Source organism: Leptonychotes weddellii, unplaced genomic scaffold, assembly GCF_054177405.1.
Source record: "Leptonychotes weddellii isolate Sample4059 unplaced genomic scaffold, ASM5417740v2 HiC_scaffold_1859, whole genome shotgun sequence".
Classification (NCBI taxonomy): domain Eukaryota; kingdom Metazoa; phylum Chordata; class Mammalia; order Carnivora; family Phocidae; genus Leptonychotes; species Leptonychotes weddellii.
In genome coordinates this window covers 1-12,001 of record NW_027770740.1, presented here as the reverse complement: position 1 = coordinate 12,001, position 12,001 = coordinate 1, and the positions used below count along the sequence as shown (strand labels likewise).

The 12,001-nt window shown below is 50.0% G+C and overlaps 1 protein-coding gene across 1 annotated transcript; it reads left to right on the top strand.

Moving 5' to 3' along the window:
- Positions 1-1,077: 1,077 nt before the first annotated feature.
- Positions 1,078-11,346, top strand: LOC145718621 (disks large-associated protein 2-like). Its single transcript, XM_081810130.1, has 2 exons — positions 1,078-1,300; positions 4,341-11,346. Exons 1-2 carry the CDS (start codon positions 1,160-1,162, stop codon positions 4,557-4,559), a joined length of 360 nt encoding a protein of 119 aa, XP_081666256.1. The 5' UTR covers positions 1,078-1,159; the 3' UTR covers positions 4,560-11,346.
- The last annotated feature ends 655 nt before the right edge of the window (positions 11,347-12,001 follow it).

Sequence of the window (12,001 nt, the reverse complement as noted above, 5' to 3'; positions counted from 1 at the left end):
AGAAACACCATACGCTTAACCCCGGGTGTCACAGCCCTGCAGGCCTCCGGGCAGGTAGTGGGTGAAGCCAGCCCAGCCCCAGCATGGAGGCACCTGCAGGGCTCGGATCCTCGCCAGCCTCATGCCGCGGGGGGACGGTGTGCACGCTGGGCTGCCGGTCTGTGGCTCAGCAGTGTCACCTGCGCGTGCGGGGACCTGTCCGTGACTTCACTGTACACCTTCCTAAAAGGGACCTGCTGTCCTCCCTCTACGTGGGAGAAAGTACACACGCGGAACATCTGTGCAGTGTCACTGGCCGTCGGAATTCGCACTAAGATCTATCAGAGAGCACCAGAAGCTGAACTGGCTCCGAGCCCAAGCTCACCACCACCACCAACACGTGTCCGTGTCCCGGGCACCAGTCTGCAGAATAATCCCTCAAGGAGACCTAAAACACAGCTGCCTTGTTCCTTTTATGAACTGCCCAGCGCTGGAAAACTTTGCTAGTCGCCCCCATCCTCGAGGCCTAAGAAAGCATTTTCGAAAGGAAACAATGAATGAATGTAATACATGTATCTTCTTTAATAGGTTTTATTGTTTTAAAGCAGTTTTAGGTTCACGGCAAAATTGAAAAGAAGGTAGAGAGATTTCCCGTTCCCCTCTGCCCCCCACAGCACGACCATCATCCCCAACAGACGGTGCTTCTGTTAGCATCAGTGAACCCCCGTGGGCGCTTCACCATCCCCCAGAGTCCACAGTGCACATGAGGGTCACTCTTGGTGTCGTTCGTTCTGTGGGTTTGCACTAATGAGCAGTGACATGTAGCAACCATTGTGGTAACAACGCAGAGTAGTCTCCCTGCCCTAAACGTCGTGTCCCACCCCTGCATCCCTCCCCGCTGACCCCAGGCACCCTCTGATCTTTCTACTGTCCCCACAGTGTTACCTTTTCCAGAACGTCACAGAGTTGGGATCACGCAATACGTAGCCTTTTCCTGTTTGTGAATGTAAAGTGCGTCGGCAAATACGTGTGTAAACTTACTGGATCTTTGTGGGCCCACTCGAATGTTTGCATCAGAGTTTGAATTAGCCGGGCTTTCACCTAACCCGAGTCCTTGAAAGGCACGTGCGGGAAAGAGCAGGTGTAAACTGTGCTCGCGTGTTGGCAGGACCCCAGCGCCATGCCGAGACCCACGTCCCAGGACCTGGCGGGCTACTGGGACATGCTGCAGCTCTCCATCGAGGACGTCAGCATGAAGTTCGACGAGCTGCACCAGCTGAAGCTCAACGACTGGAAGATAATAGAGTCTCCCGAAAGAAAGGTAATTCTGCCCCGGGCATGTGACGTCCTCATGCCCCACTCCTCGTCCGTGCCCCGTACCTGGCCCAGCTGCAGGAGTCACGCTCCACCACGATGGGCGTCCTGGTCTTAGCTTAGCGATATGGCATCAAATTGTCACCCATGCACGTGTATGCAGAGTGGGACGGGAGTCACTGGCCAGGTGTCGTAAATAAGCCTCTTTCTTGCAGCATCTCTTGGACACCAGCCAAAAATCACATGTCGATCTAGAGTCTCATTTCTTGTAGGGATCGACCCTCTGAAATGTCTTCGTCATACCTTTGTTCGGATTATACGAAGATGAGTTTCCACAGGGAAGGTTTTGGGTCTGGTCACAATGACTCCTTCCTGTTCAGATAAATGTTTTAGTTGCTTATCTCCAGTTGAAGCCAAGAAAACATTTTGAGCTTTACTGAACCGTTTGATGATGTAAACTTCCTCTAGATCTCTCAGCCTTGGCCCTTAAATAGGCTGAAAGTTTCCATTGAATCTGAACCCGTGATTTCACGTCTTCCCTTCAGATTTCATCTTTAGTGGGGCTAACACGTAGGTCTGAATCAGCAAGAAATACATTGATTTCCTATCACATTTTAAAGATGATCTGAGTAAACATAATCTGGTTTTCTAGATAGACATTATCAAAGTAAAATGATGAAATTAACCGAACATGCTTTGAAGCAGTGGTGTCAGCATGCAGTGGAGGATGGCTATGCAGGTAATTAGAACAGAAGTTATCATTGCCATCATCACCGTTCCCACAAGGGGCCACCGGCCATCCTGGAAGGGTTCTGGGCTCGATGCCACAGATACCACTGCAGACCACTGACAAAGCCCCTCTCACACCGGCGGTGGGGCAGGGGGAGTACGAAGCCACGGGCTGTCCGTGAGCCATACGCGGTGCATGAGCAAGTCCTATCTATGGTCTGGTTTTGAAGTGAAGGCGATCACAAGTAAAGATTGCCAATGAAAATGTTATTCTGGGGCGCCTGGGTGGCTCAGTCGTTGAGCGTCTGCCTTCGGCTCAGGTTATGATCCCGGGGTCCTGGGATCGAGCCCTGCGTCGGGCTCCCTGCTCCGCGGGAAGCCTGCTTCTCCCTCTCCCACTCCCCCTGCTTGTGTTCCCTCTCTCGCTGTGTCTCTCTCTGTCAAATAAAATCTAAAAAAGAAAGAAAATGTTATTCTAATAGAATGCTAAAAATAGAACTCAGTAAACCAGTCTAAAGATTTGCAATAATCCCTCCTACTTCTTTCATTCTTCAGTAGTTGACAACTAATACAATCCCTTCTACCTAAGCTATGCATAGGGAATGGTCCTCTAACTGAAGAGCCTCTTGCTGAGGGTATACACCCCAGCGCAGATAATGAGCAGCTCTTTCACACCACCGAGGCCCCATGCCTTGTGTTTCTTGAGTAAGTCTACTCTGTAGATCTGCAGGGCCACCTGGTCAACCCTCTCCTACCACGGGACGTCCAGAGGCCGGGAGCCCCCTTAAACAAGAGACTCCCACAAGAATTGCTCGCGTGTATTTCCCACAGTGCCATCCTTCAGAGGCTACCAAGCAAAGAGAAAAGAGATAGGTAGATCCAGTCATGAGCTTAATGCAGGAACTAACTTTTGAAAGAGCTGAACGTTTTAATGAACCAATTACCCCATTGTCATAGAGCCTGCCCAAGAGTCAGGAAGAAGTCGTTGCTTCTGGTCCAAGTCTTTTTAATTTTTTTTAATCTGCTTTTTAAAGGGAGAGAGACAGAGCAGGAGCAGGGGAGGGGCAGAGGGAGGGAGAGAATCCCAAGCAGACTCCACACCCAGTGAGGAGCTCAACACGGGGCTAGATCCCACAACCCTGAGATCATGACCTGAGCCAAAATCGAAGGCAGCCACTCAACTGATTAAGCCACGGGTACCCACCCCCCAAGGCTCTTTAAAATTTTTTGGTCCAAGTCATTTTAAAATAAGCCATGGGAATAGTGTCAGACACCAGAAGAATCTCCCTACCAAATCCAACACTATACAACGGGGAGGTTTGGCCACAGGCGTCCACCCTGCATGGCAAGCTATGCCTTCCCCACAACGTCCTAGTATGTCTGGCCCATTTGGGTTTCGGCAGAGGCTGAAGGGAGAAAGACACAAGGGTGGGGTTTTCCCCCAACAACTAGGTATCTGCTTAGAAAAGAAAGGGGTTCTGGCGCCTTATGCCAGGCACCCTTTCCTGGGAAGGGGGTAATTGGCTATGTAGGGCTCTGTCACCCCTCCACTGGGAAGGACAGTCCACATCATGTCTGGCTTTGTTAGTTAGGACACACGGTAAATAACGCAGCAGGGTTTGGGACACAGACCTTTCTCCAGAAGAGTAACAAGCATTACATTTTACATTCGCTGCAGAACTGTGGGATGGAGCTTTCTAGAAAAGGCATACACCTGTTTTCATGACTTATTTAAGAACATGAGCTAAAGATCAGAAGTAATTATTTGCATCTATTTACCATCTAGTTAATGTCAAGCGGTTTTAGGGCCATAATAGGGAATTTGGCCAATGGCTCCCCCATGTAAGATGGTTTTCATGAAGGTCCTTAGAATCCAGAGTCTGTTGAAAAGACTGTGACAGGGATGTCAAGTGGCATCTTGCAAAATACCCGGGATACTCGAGAACTTGCAATGGTGGGCATTTGCCAATGCTCAGAGATGACAGAGTCCATTAATCTGGCAGTAACATCAGAGTAAATCAGAAACGGAGGAGATGGTCAATGTTCTGGTGAAGGATCGAGTTCCTTAAGTGTAACGCCATCCCCAGACCCCTCTCCCCACCATGGAGGGTTGTGAGGAAGTCACGGGCAGGGCCCACCAGGCAGGCGGCCAGGCCACGGGGGTGGGAGAGGGGGCGGGGGGGGTGCCGAGGGGCTGGGCAGACTCGGGCACTTGGGGTGTCCCGGGCCACTTGCAGTCACCCCCGGGGGGACCAGGCTCGTGGGCTGGTGCTGTTCTCCTCTGATCGCCCCAATTTTGACTTGCGATGCTTTTTCAGGAAGAAAGAAAGGTCCCCCCTCCGATACCAAAGAAGCCCCCCAAAGGGAAATTTCCCATCACGAGAGAAAAGTCCCTGGACCTGCCGGACAGACAGCGTCAAGAGGCCCGTAGGCGGCTCATGGCGGCCAAGAGGGCGGCGTCCTTCCGCCAGAATTCGGCCTCGGAGCGCGCAGACAGCATCGAGATCTACATCCCCGAGGCCCAGACGCGCCTCTAGGGACGGGGGCGGCCCTCGCCGCGGTCCTCTCTTTTCTTTGTTACGAAAGGCTTGTACAGTTTCTCACCTACCTGGTAACTTCTGTCTCGTTTCTCCACCGAATACGCCCTGTTGTGTTCCTTGTGCTGTACACACACTGGAATGCTTTGATTTCCGCAGCTGGCCGAGCTCACGGCCAGAACAACTTCTTCTTCCTCTTCTTCTTCTTCTTCTTCCTCTTTCCCCCTGGATGGTCTGACTCTCAGTCAGCTCTGATGGCTAGGCGTGGGGACACCTAACCGATCCACTCTGTTCTCAGAGGATAACAAGAAACACCTCGAGAGATGGAACCCGGCTGACATTTTGTTATTTATATTTTTATAAATCGTGTGATAAATAGAGGCAAGAATAACAAATAGCAATCAATGGGTGCATCTCACCACTCACTAGACACCCCAGTGGAAGGTGCTCCAGCTCGAAGGGCAGGAAAGACAGACCCCCCGCCCCCTTTCACCTGGGGGTGCTTCTCCCCGAATCCAGCTGACCCATTGCCAGGGTCCTTGTGCCAAGCCTATGGTGAAGAGAAGCCATCTCTCCAGCCCCCCAGCTCCCTGCCATGCAGTTCTCCAGAAACCTGGGGGATTCCACATCTGAACCCATTAAAAATACCCAGCACAGCATCTACACAATCAAAAAATATGCTGACTGTTCATTCACACAAGGGAGTGACACACGAAAAGAGATCGAAGTCTTACAAAAGGCTGGTTGTCCCGTAGCAGGTGTCTGAAAAGAAACAGCATGGCCCTTATGCTGATGCAAGAGTCATTGTATGTCTTATTCCTTTGTAACTTATATCACACAGTCTCGTCTTCTAAGTGTCCCCATTTATGTACATGTGATTTTTTTATAGATGTGTATATATTCTCAAACTGCTTTATCAGTTGACTCTCCAGGGTACCCTTTAAAAAAAAGTTTGCTTGTTTAAAATGACAGTTGTGATGTTGTAAAAAGTTTAAGAAATATGAATGTGAGTGGTAAGTATATCTCAGTTTAAATGGTAAAGAAGAAATGTAGTTTACATTTGTATTTTTCCAGAATTCTTTTGTCCTATGCAGTATTGTTAAAGTCAAGAATCTATTTCTTGCCTGTTTTAGACATGACGGGGAAAAAAAAAAAAAAAGGTCACATATGGTGATTTCCAGCTGTGGACTTTAAGAAAAGTAATTAGTTTTCATGATTGGCACCAGAGAAAAGCAGGAAGGATTCGAAAGAAAAGGCTTTGCATTTGTACAATTCGACTTAGACGCAGTGACTGTCATCCCAATGCTTTGCGTGTCCCTATTCGGGCACGTCTTCGGAGGAAGAGCCTGTCCCGTTTCTCCGTCGGATCCCAAACTCGGAGTCCTCACTGTCACGCAAGGTGAAAGCAGGACTGCACCTGAAGGCGGGTGTGTCCCCCTGAACACAGGCCTCCCTGCGGCCCTACGGCACGAAGAGCAGCCCCGGCTTCCCCACTGTAGCACTTTCGTTCCTCAGCTTGACCGGCACTTTAAATGTACCCACTGCAGCCTGGTGACCCCGCCGAGAGCGTTCGGTGAGGTCCTTGCCCATATGGGTGTTGGCTCAGCCTGCAGTCCTTCCTTTCCCTCACACTCTACATTCCACGAAGCATGGGGTTCATCGGAGCACAGTTGATAGTAAAGCATATTTAGCTTCAAAGTTTTACTTTTTAAAGCTGAGTAGTTAAGAATTCCCTGTAAGAACAAAACCCTGTCAATTGAGCCTCATATCTGGTATATCTTACCAAACAGCCTTAAAATATATTTGGAAGCAAAAATCAGTACGAATGTATATCCTTGAAAAATGCAAAAAAAAAAAAAAAATCCCTGAAATATTCTTCTATAAATGAGTCCTATTTCCCCGGAGTATTCAAAGCATTTTTTTTTCTACCTAAGTAAATACCTAAATCCTGAGTAGTGTACAGTAATGATGCTTCTTCCTGTATTCACTATACTCTGTTAAAAACAAATGTACTTGCAAGTATTGGCATTTTAGACTTTAAAAAGATGATGTGTTACTTAGGATGAAATGCTCTTCAGAAATCACCCCAGAGAAGTAAAGTCGGTGTAGACCCCTTAGTAAGAGGAAACGTGAAATGCATACACGTACGCCAGCCTGCTGACACATCTGTGTCTCCGGCAGCCCGTGCATTCTATCCCATTTCCTTGAGCTTGCCCAAAACATAGAACAACAAATTATAAAATTGGACAATAATTATTCTAGATCCCAGATTCTCTGATCCTGTCTTGAGTGAAAGTATCACTGAATCTGGCTTTTCTTTTCTTTTTTATGTTTTGTATCCTCATTTTTATCTTAAAATCCCCAAAAGTCTTGGCCGGAACCACCCCGAGATGAGCAAATGAACCCACCACTAAACCCGACGGCAGCCACTGATTGGCGCTGGGGGACGTGGACGAGCCCCTGCGTGGCCCACCGAGTCCCAGAGAAGGCCGTGTGACGGACGCACACCCAGTGTTGCAGCTCCGAGGTGGTGCTCGCTGTCGCGCTGCATGACTAAGTGCAGTATCTGCAGGTCCCGCCCAGGCGACATTCCACTCTGAGACGCAGGCCATAAGCCACGTTTACACACTGTACATGTGAAGAACAATAAAGCTGTTTCTAGTACTTGTGTCAGTCCGTCCAGCCGGCTTCTTTCAGGCCCTGCTCGCACGTACGCCCTACAGAGCAACAGTGGGGCCTTTCACCGCAGTTGCTGGTAGTTTCACTGGGTGATTGCGCGTCCGCTTGAGAGCATGGTGGGAAATGCAAGCGCACCGCGCTCCGGGGGGCGTCATGGACGAACGTGCAGGCTTCTCTCAGACCGCGTAGCTCCGTTCCGAAGACACGGCGTACCCGCTGAGACTCTACGTCAGAAACGGTTTGGCACAGCGGCGAGCTGATGCGGCCCCCCGAAGCCCTCAGTTCGCTCTCAACGCCGAGACACGAGTAAGATAGACAGCATCCTGCGGCTCCACAAAGCCCAGAGGAGCTGAACGTCACTTGTCCACAGAGCACTTTCGACGTAAGCCTCTCACGCATCCTCATCTGTCATCGCTGTGTGTAGCGTGTCTGCCCATAACGATTGTTACCATGATCTTCTCAGCTATTGTGGAGACCCATCCTCAAACGGTGTGTAAAGAATGGAACTGTCGTATGATACCAAAAATTCCCATTTCTGTTTGAAAAGAATTGTTGCTGCGTTCACCTCAAAGACTTCTAGAGCATTGAATAGCAAAGTGTACCGTTGGAGAAAACAATCACATCTAAGGGTCCCTCTTTAAAAAAAAACAGAACCACACAGAGCCCTGAAATCAGTGACCCGCAAAGTAGAGGGACTCGCTGCGCGGGCTCCCGCGGAAGCGGCCAGACCTGCCGTCGGAAGACAACCAGTTGCCCAACTCGCCAGTGCGTGGGCCGCCCTCACTGCTTTGCGGTTGGCGTCCTGCCCGCCCCACCTTGCCGTTTGCCTCTCCGCGCATGGTCTCCCTCACTCGAGTCCAAAGACCCCGCGCTGCGTGCTTGCTCCCCCGTGGGCCACCCCACCGCCAGGCCCCGGCAGACACCCCCGCCCCACCCCGATCCGGGACCGTCTCTTAGGACAGTCTGACACTGCAGTGGGCTGGTCAGGGTGCCCGTGGTGACCGCGGAGTGTGCGCCTGTCAGGGCAGCTCTCTGCTTTGGGCCAGAGCTCCTGGTGGCGAGGAGGGAGGGGGGACGGGGATCGTGTCTTCGCCAGAAGGTCAGTCAAGCCAGACCTCATATGGCCCGGGGATTCGGAGGCCCAGGGAGCATCCTGGGGGGACACAGCCCGGGCTGAGCTGCTTCTGCTGGAAGAGCAACCAGCCTTGTGCCCAGAACCCTTAGTGGACAGAAGGTCCAGCCGCCGTATCTGGAATCCGCTTAGGAGCATGTGTGTCCCCAGGCTGAACAGAGCGGCCAGGCTGGTGTTCATGAGCACGGGGACCCCCACTCCCAGTGGGGTCAGCGGCAGGAAACGTCTACACGAGACAGGTCCCGGCTGCGCGCACCCGTGTGGGAGGGCTCCCAGGTCTGGCGTTTGACCCCACTTCTGAAGACTGGAACACTCCTACCAACAAGCGTAGGTTCCGGTCCCCCCAGAACCGGGTCTAAATGGCTAAATTCTACTTGTTTCCATTTGCTGCTTTCTTCTCAAGCCTTGACCGCTGATCTTTTTTCTCTTTCTTTTGCAAATTTATCTTACTAATCATGTAGTTGCCGACCATGGTTTCCACCCCGTACCCCCTTGGAACTTCCTGAGGGTTCTCTCTTGTTTTTATCTGCACCTTTGTTTACACTCGTTTGAAAGTTTGGGTCGAATACAGGAGTCCAGAACTTGAAAACAGATTAGAAAACCACAAGCGGAAGAGCAGGAGAATGTGGTCGGCTGCTGAGTGCTAACCCTCTCCCCCCGCGAGTAGTGGCTGGAGCACCGGGCGTCGCTTTGCTCGGTGGCCTGCGTGGTCTGTGACTGCGGGGCCCGCGCCTTCGCTGGCCGGGCCATGCTGACGGTCAGTAAGGCGCGGGCGGCGAACAGAGTGCTGGAGGAGGGGGCCTTGCACGCACCCTCTACATGCCAGGTGCAGAGTAGCTGCAGAATGTTTGGGAGGTGAATGGCCAGCTCAGAATGGCCAGATGGCCGGTCCAGCAACCTGGCTCCTGATCATACGTCAGTCAGACGAAACTTCACGTCTGTTCTCTCCTGTCCCTCGTCTCCCTCACAGATGGCTTATGAAGACTGATGTCATGTGGGCTCTCAAGTCCTCCGAGCTCCTTGGGAGCAGGGGTGAGCGTGGGAATGACCCCTGAGGTGCCACGGCCCTCGTCCCAACAATCCTCCCCACCAGGCATGCGATGCTTGCAAACTTCAGGTCCCTTCATAAATATCTCCGACAACTAGCGCCAACCAGAATTAGGCCATGTTTTCACCGTTACTTAAGCTCAGCCGTGTGTTAGATGCATGGAGAGAGATCAGTGACACGTTGCAGGGATGAAGGAGAACGTAATTCGGGAGCGCACCAAGAACGCAATCAGACAGACTGACCTAAATCGCTGAAGGTTTGTGAAGCTACCCCTCTAAGTCCAGCTTTTTGTAATTATTCTCTTTCGCTCTTCAGAGAATGCAGAAGTGGTCCGTGGGAACGCTCCAAGAAATAACCATCTTTTTCATCCCGCAACACTGAAAAGTATCCATATGTCTATGAATTGCTACCCTAACCCTGGCCTTTTTATCCAGCAGTAAAAAGAAGTTATTTCAAGCGTCAGTCTAAACACACGACAGACGACTCCTTTGCAGAGGAAGTGTGAGTTACCTGCTATAACACTACTTTTTAAAAAGATTTTGTATATACACTAACTAAGGTAACAGAGGTTTACCGCCCTACTTTCTTAGGTTTTATGTGACTCTTCATCATGGGTGCTTATTCCGAATCTGAGAGCTTGGCGGTCCAAGCTCTCGTGTACTCAGTGGGGGAGAGGTGACGATGACAGACGTGTGCCAGGTTCTCGTGCCAACTGAAGTACAAACTCATCTCGCTCCAGTAGACGGTAGTCTCCATAGACAGTGTGTTCTACCCTCCTGCTAACGTACCGCGACCGAAGCGCCAAGGCCGTGGGCATGGCACCTTCCAGAGGCCACTCACCCACTCGGATTTTCCCCAAACTCACCACCACCACCCAGCCCCCGCCGTTCCAGCGTTAGGATCATATCGCGTTAAAAGGGCTCAGCATGTGTGTCTCTCCCTCCACCTGATCACTGGTTTGCTGAATTCAAGGGTTTCCCCCACCCGTAGTAAGTCCTAGGCTACTTTTGAACTCTGATTTCCAAACGCTAAGTCACTTTTCTCCTGGACAGGCCCCTCCTGTCCAGAGACCAATTCATCCACCCCTTCCGTGTTACATGCCAAAATACCCAGGTGTGGCCTAAGGACTAAATTCAATGCCTCCTATAGAAATTCAAGGAATGTTAGAACCAGGAAACTAGATGTTTAGTTAAAGTTTAAAAAAAAAACTATATAAATATATATATATAAATATATATACATATGAAATCATATCAAAAATGAGGATGAACAGAGTGCCAAATATTCAACATCTGTACAAAGGTTCCCCTCAGTGGAATTAAACTATTTTATGTAATTCTCTTTCTCATGCTTTTATGGTTCTTTTGATAAATTCTATTTAGCAGCATGCAGGATACCTGACCTGAATGTACAGTGTATGCTCTCCATCACCACCGCTCCTTGCTTCTGGTTAATAACTTCTTATCAGAATGTTGGTCATTTCTTTGCGGCTCCACCACATTCTGTTATTTGAGTTCTCTGTGTCCATGACTTTTTTTTCCATTCTCAGCCGATTATAAGAAAATCACGCCCACCGTGCTCTCCATAACTCTTCTATGATGATGCCTCTCTCATTTGATTTCTGTATTGCTGATGTTCACCTCTTGTAAATAGTTCTGCAATTAAATTTTTTGAGAAAAGTAATGTTTACTTTTTATTGGAGTGAATTCTCGTGTTATTTTAAACTCGGAAAAAATTATATAGACCAAAGAGTTTTATCACAGAACAATGGCACCCTTCCCCCATGATTTATTTCATTGTTGGAATATCCTCACTTTCTCTACTAAGAAGAAATGGACATTTATTAAGGCTACAGATTTCATATGTATGCAAAAATGGCACAGATTAAAATGAGTTTAAAATTAATAAATACTACGGTATTTAGTCAATGGTTGTTTTAGACTCTCTTGAGTTGCAATGAGAAGGGACACGTTGTTAGGTCATGATGCTGAGTCTCAGACCCAGGCTCAAGCGAGACAGGGGGGGCCCCCGCCGGGAACGGGGAGGCCCTGGCTGCCACCAACCAGCCAGCACCAACCATGTCATGCACTTCATCTCTTGGGGATTGGAGCGGGCTATTCCCACGCTGGTTAGGTGCTGGTCCCCCTGTGTGACCATCCTGCCTGGGCTTCCCTCCCTTGCCTGTTGCCGATGTCCCTTCCTGAGTCTGTCCCTCCAACCCCCAAGGACGCAAGAACAGAGGTCCTGAGGAAGAGGAGCTCGTGCTCAAGAGCACCTGACCCCTGTGCTCATCGGGGACCATGCTTTGTACTGTTTCCTTCCCTCCACCTGCTCTCACGGACATGGCAAGACAGACAGGAAGAGCCTATGATGAAGGTCAGGACCGCTGAGTCTCATTTCTAATCGCCCCCAGTGAGTGTGACCCAGTGGGCGGAGCATCCCTGCAGAAGCACCCGACTCCCGGTGAAATAGGGCCTTGCAGGAAGCTGGATCCATAGGGGTGTCCTTCCCATATAACACACTTGGCAACAGTCATGATTTAGAGAAGTTTTCAGCTAAGAGAAGCCATTTCTAAAAGATACT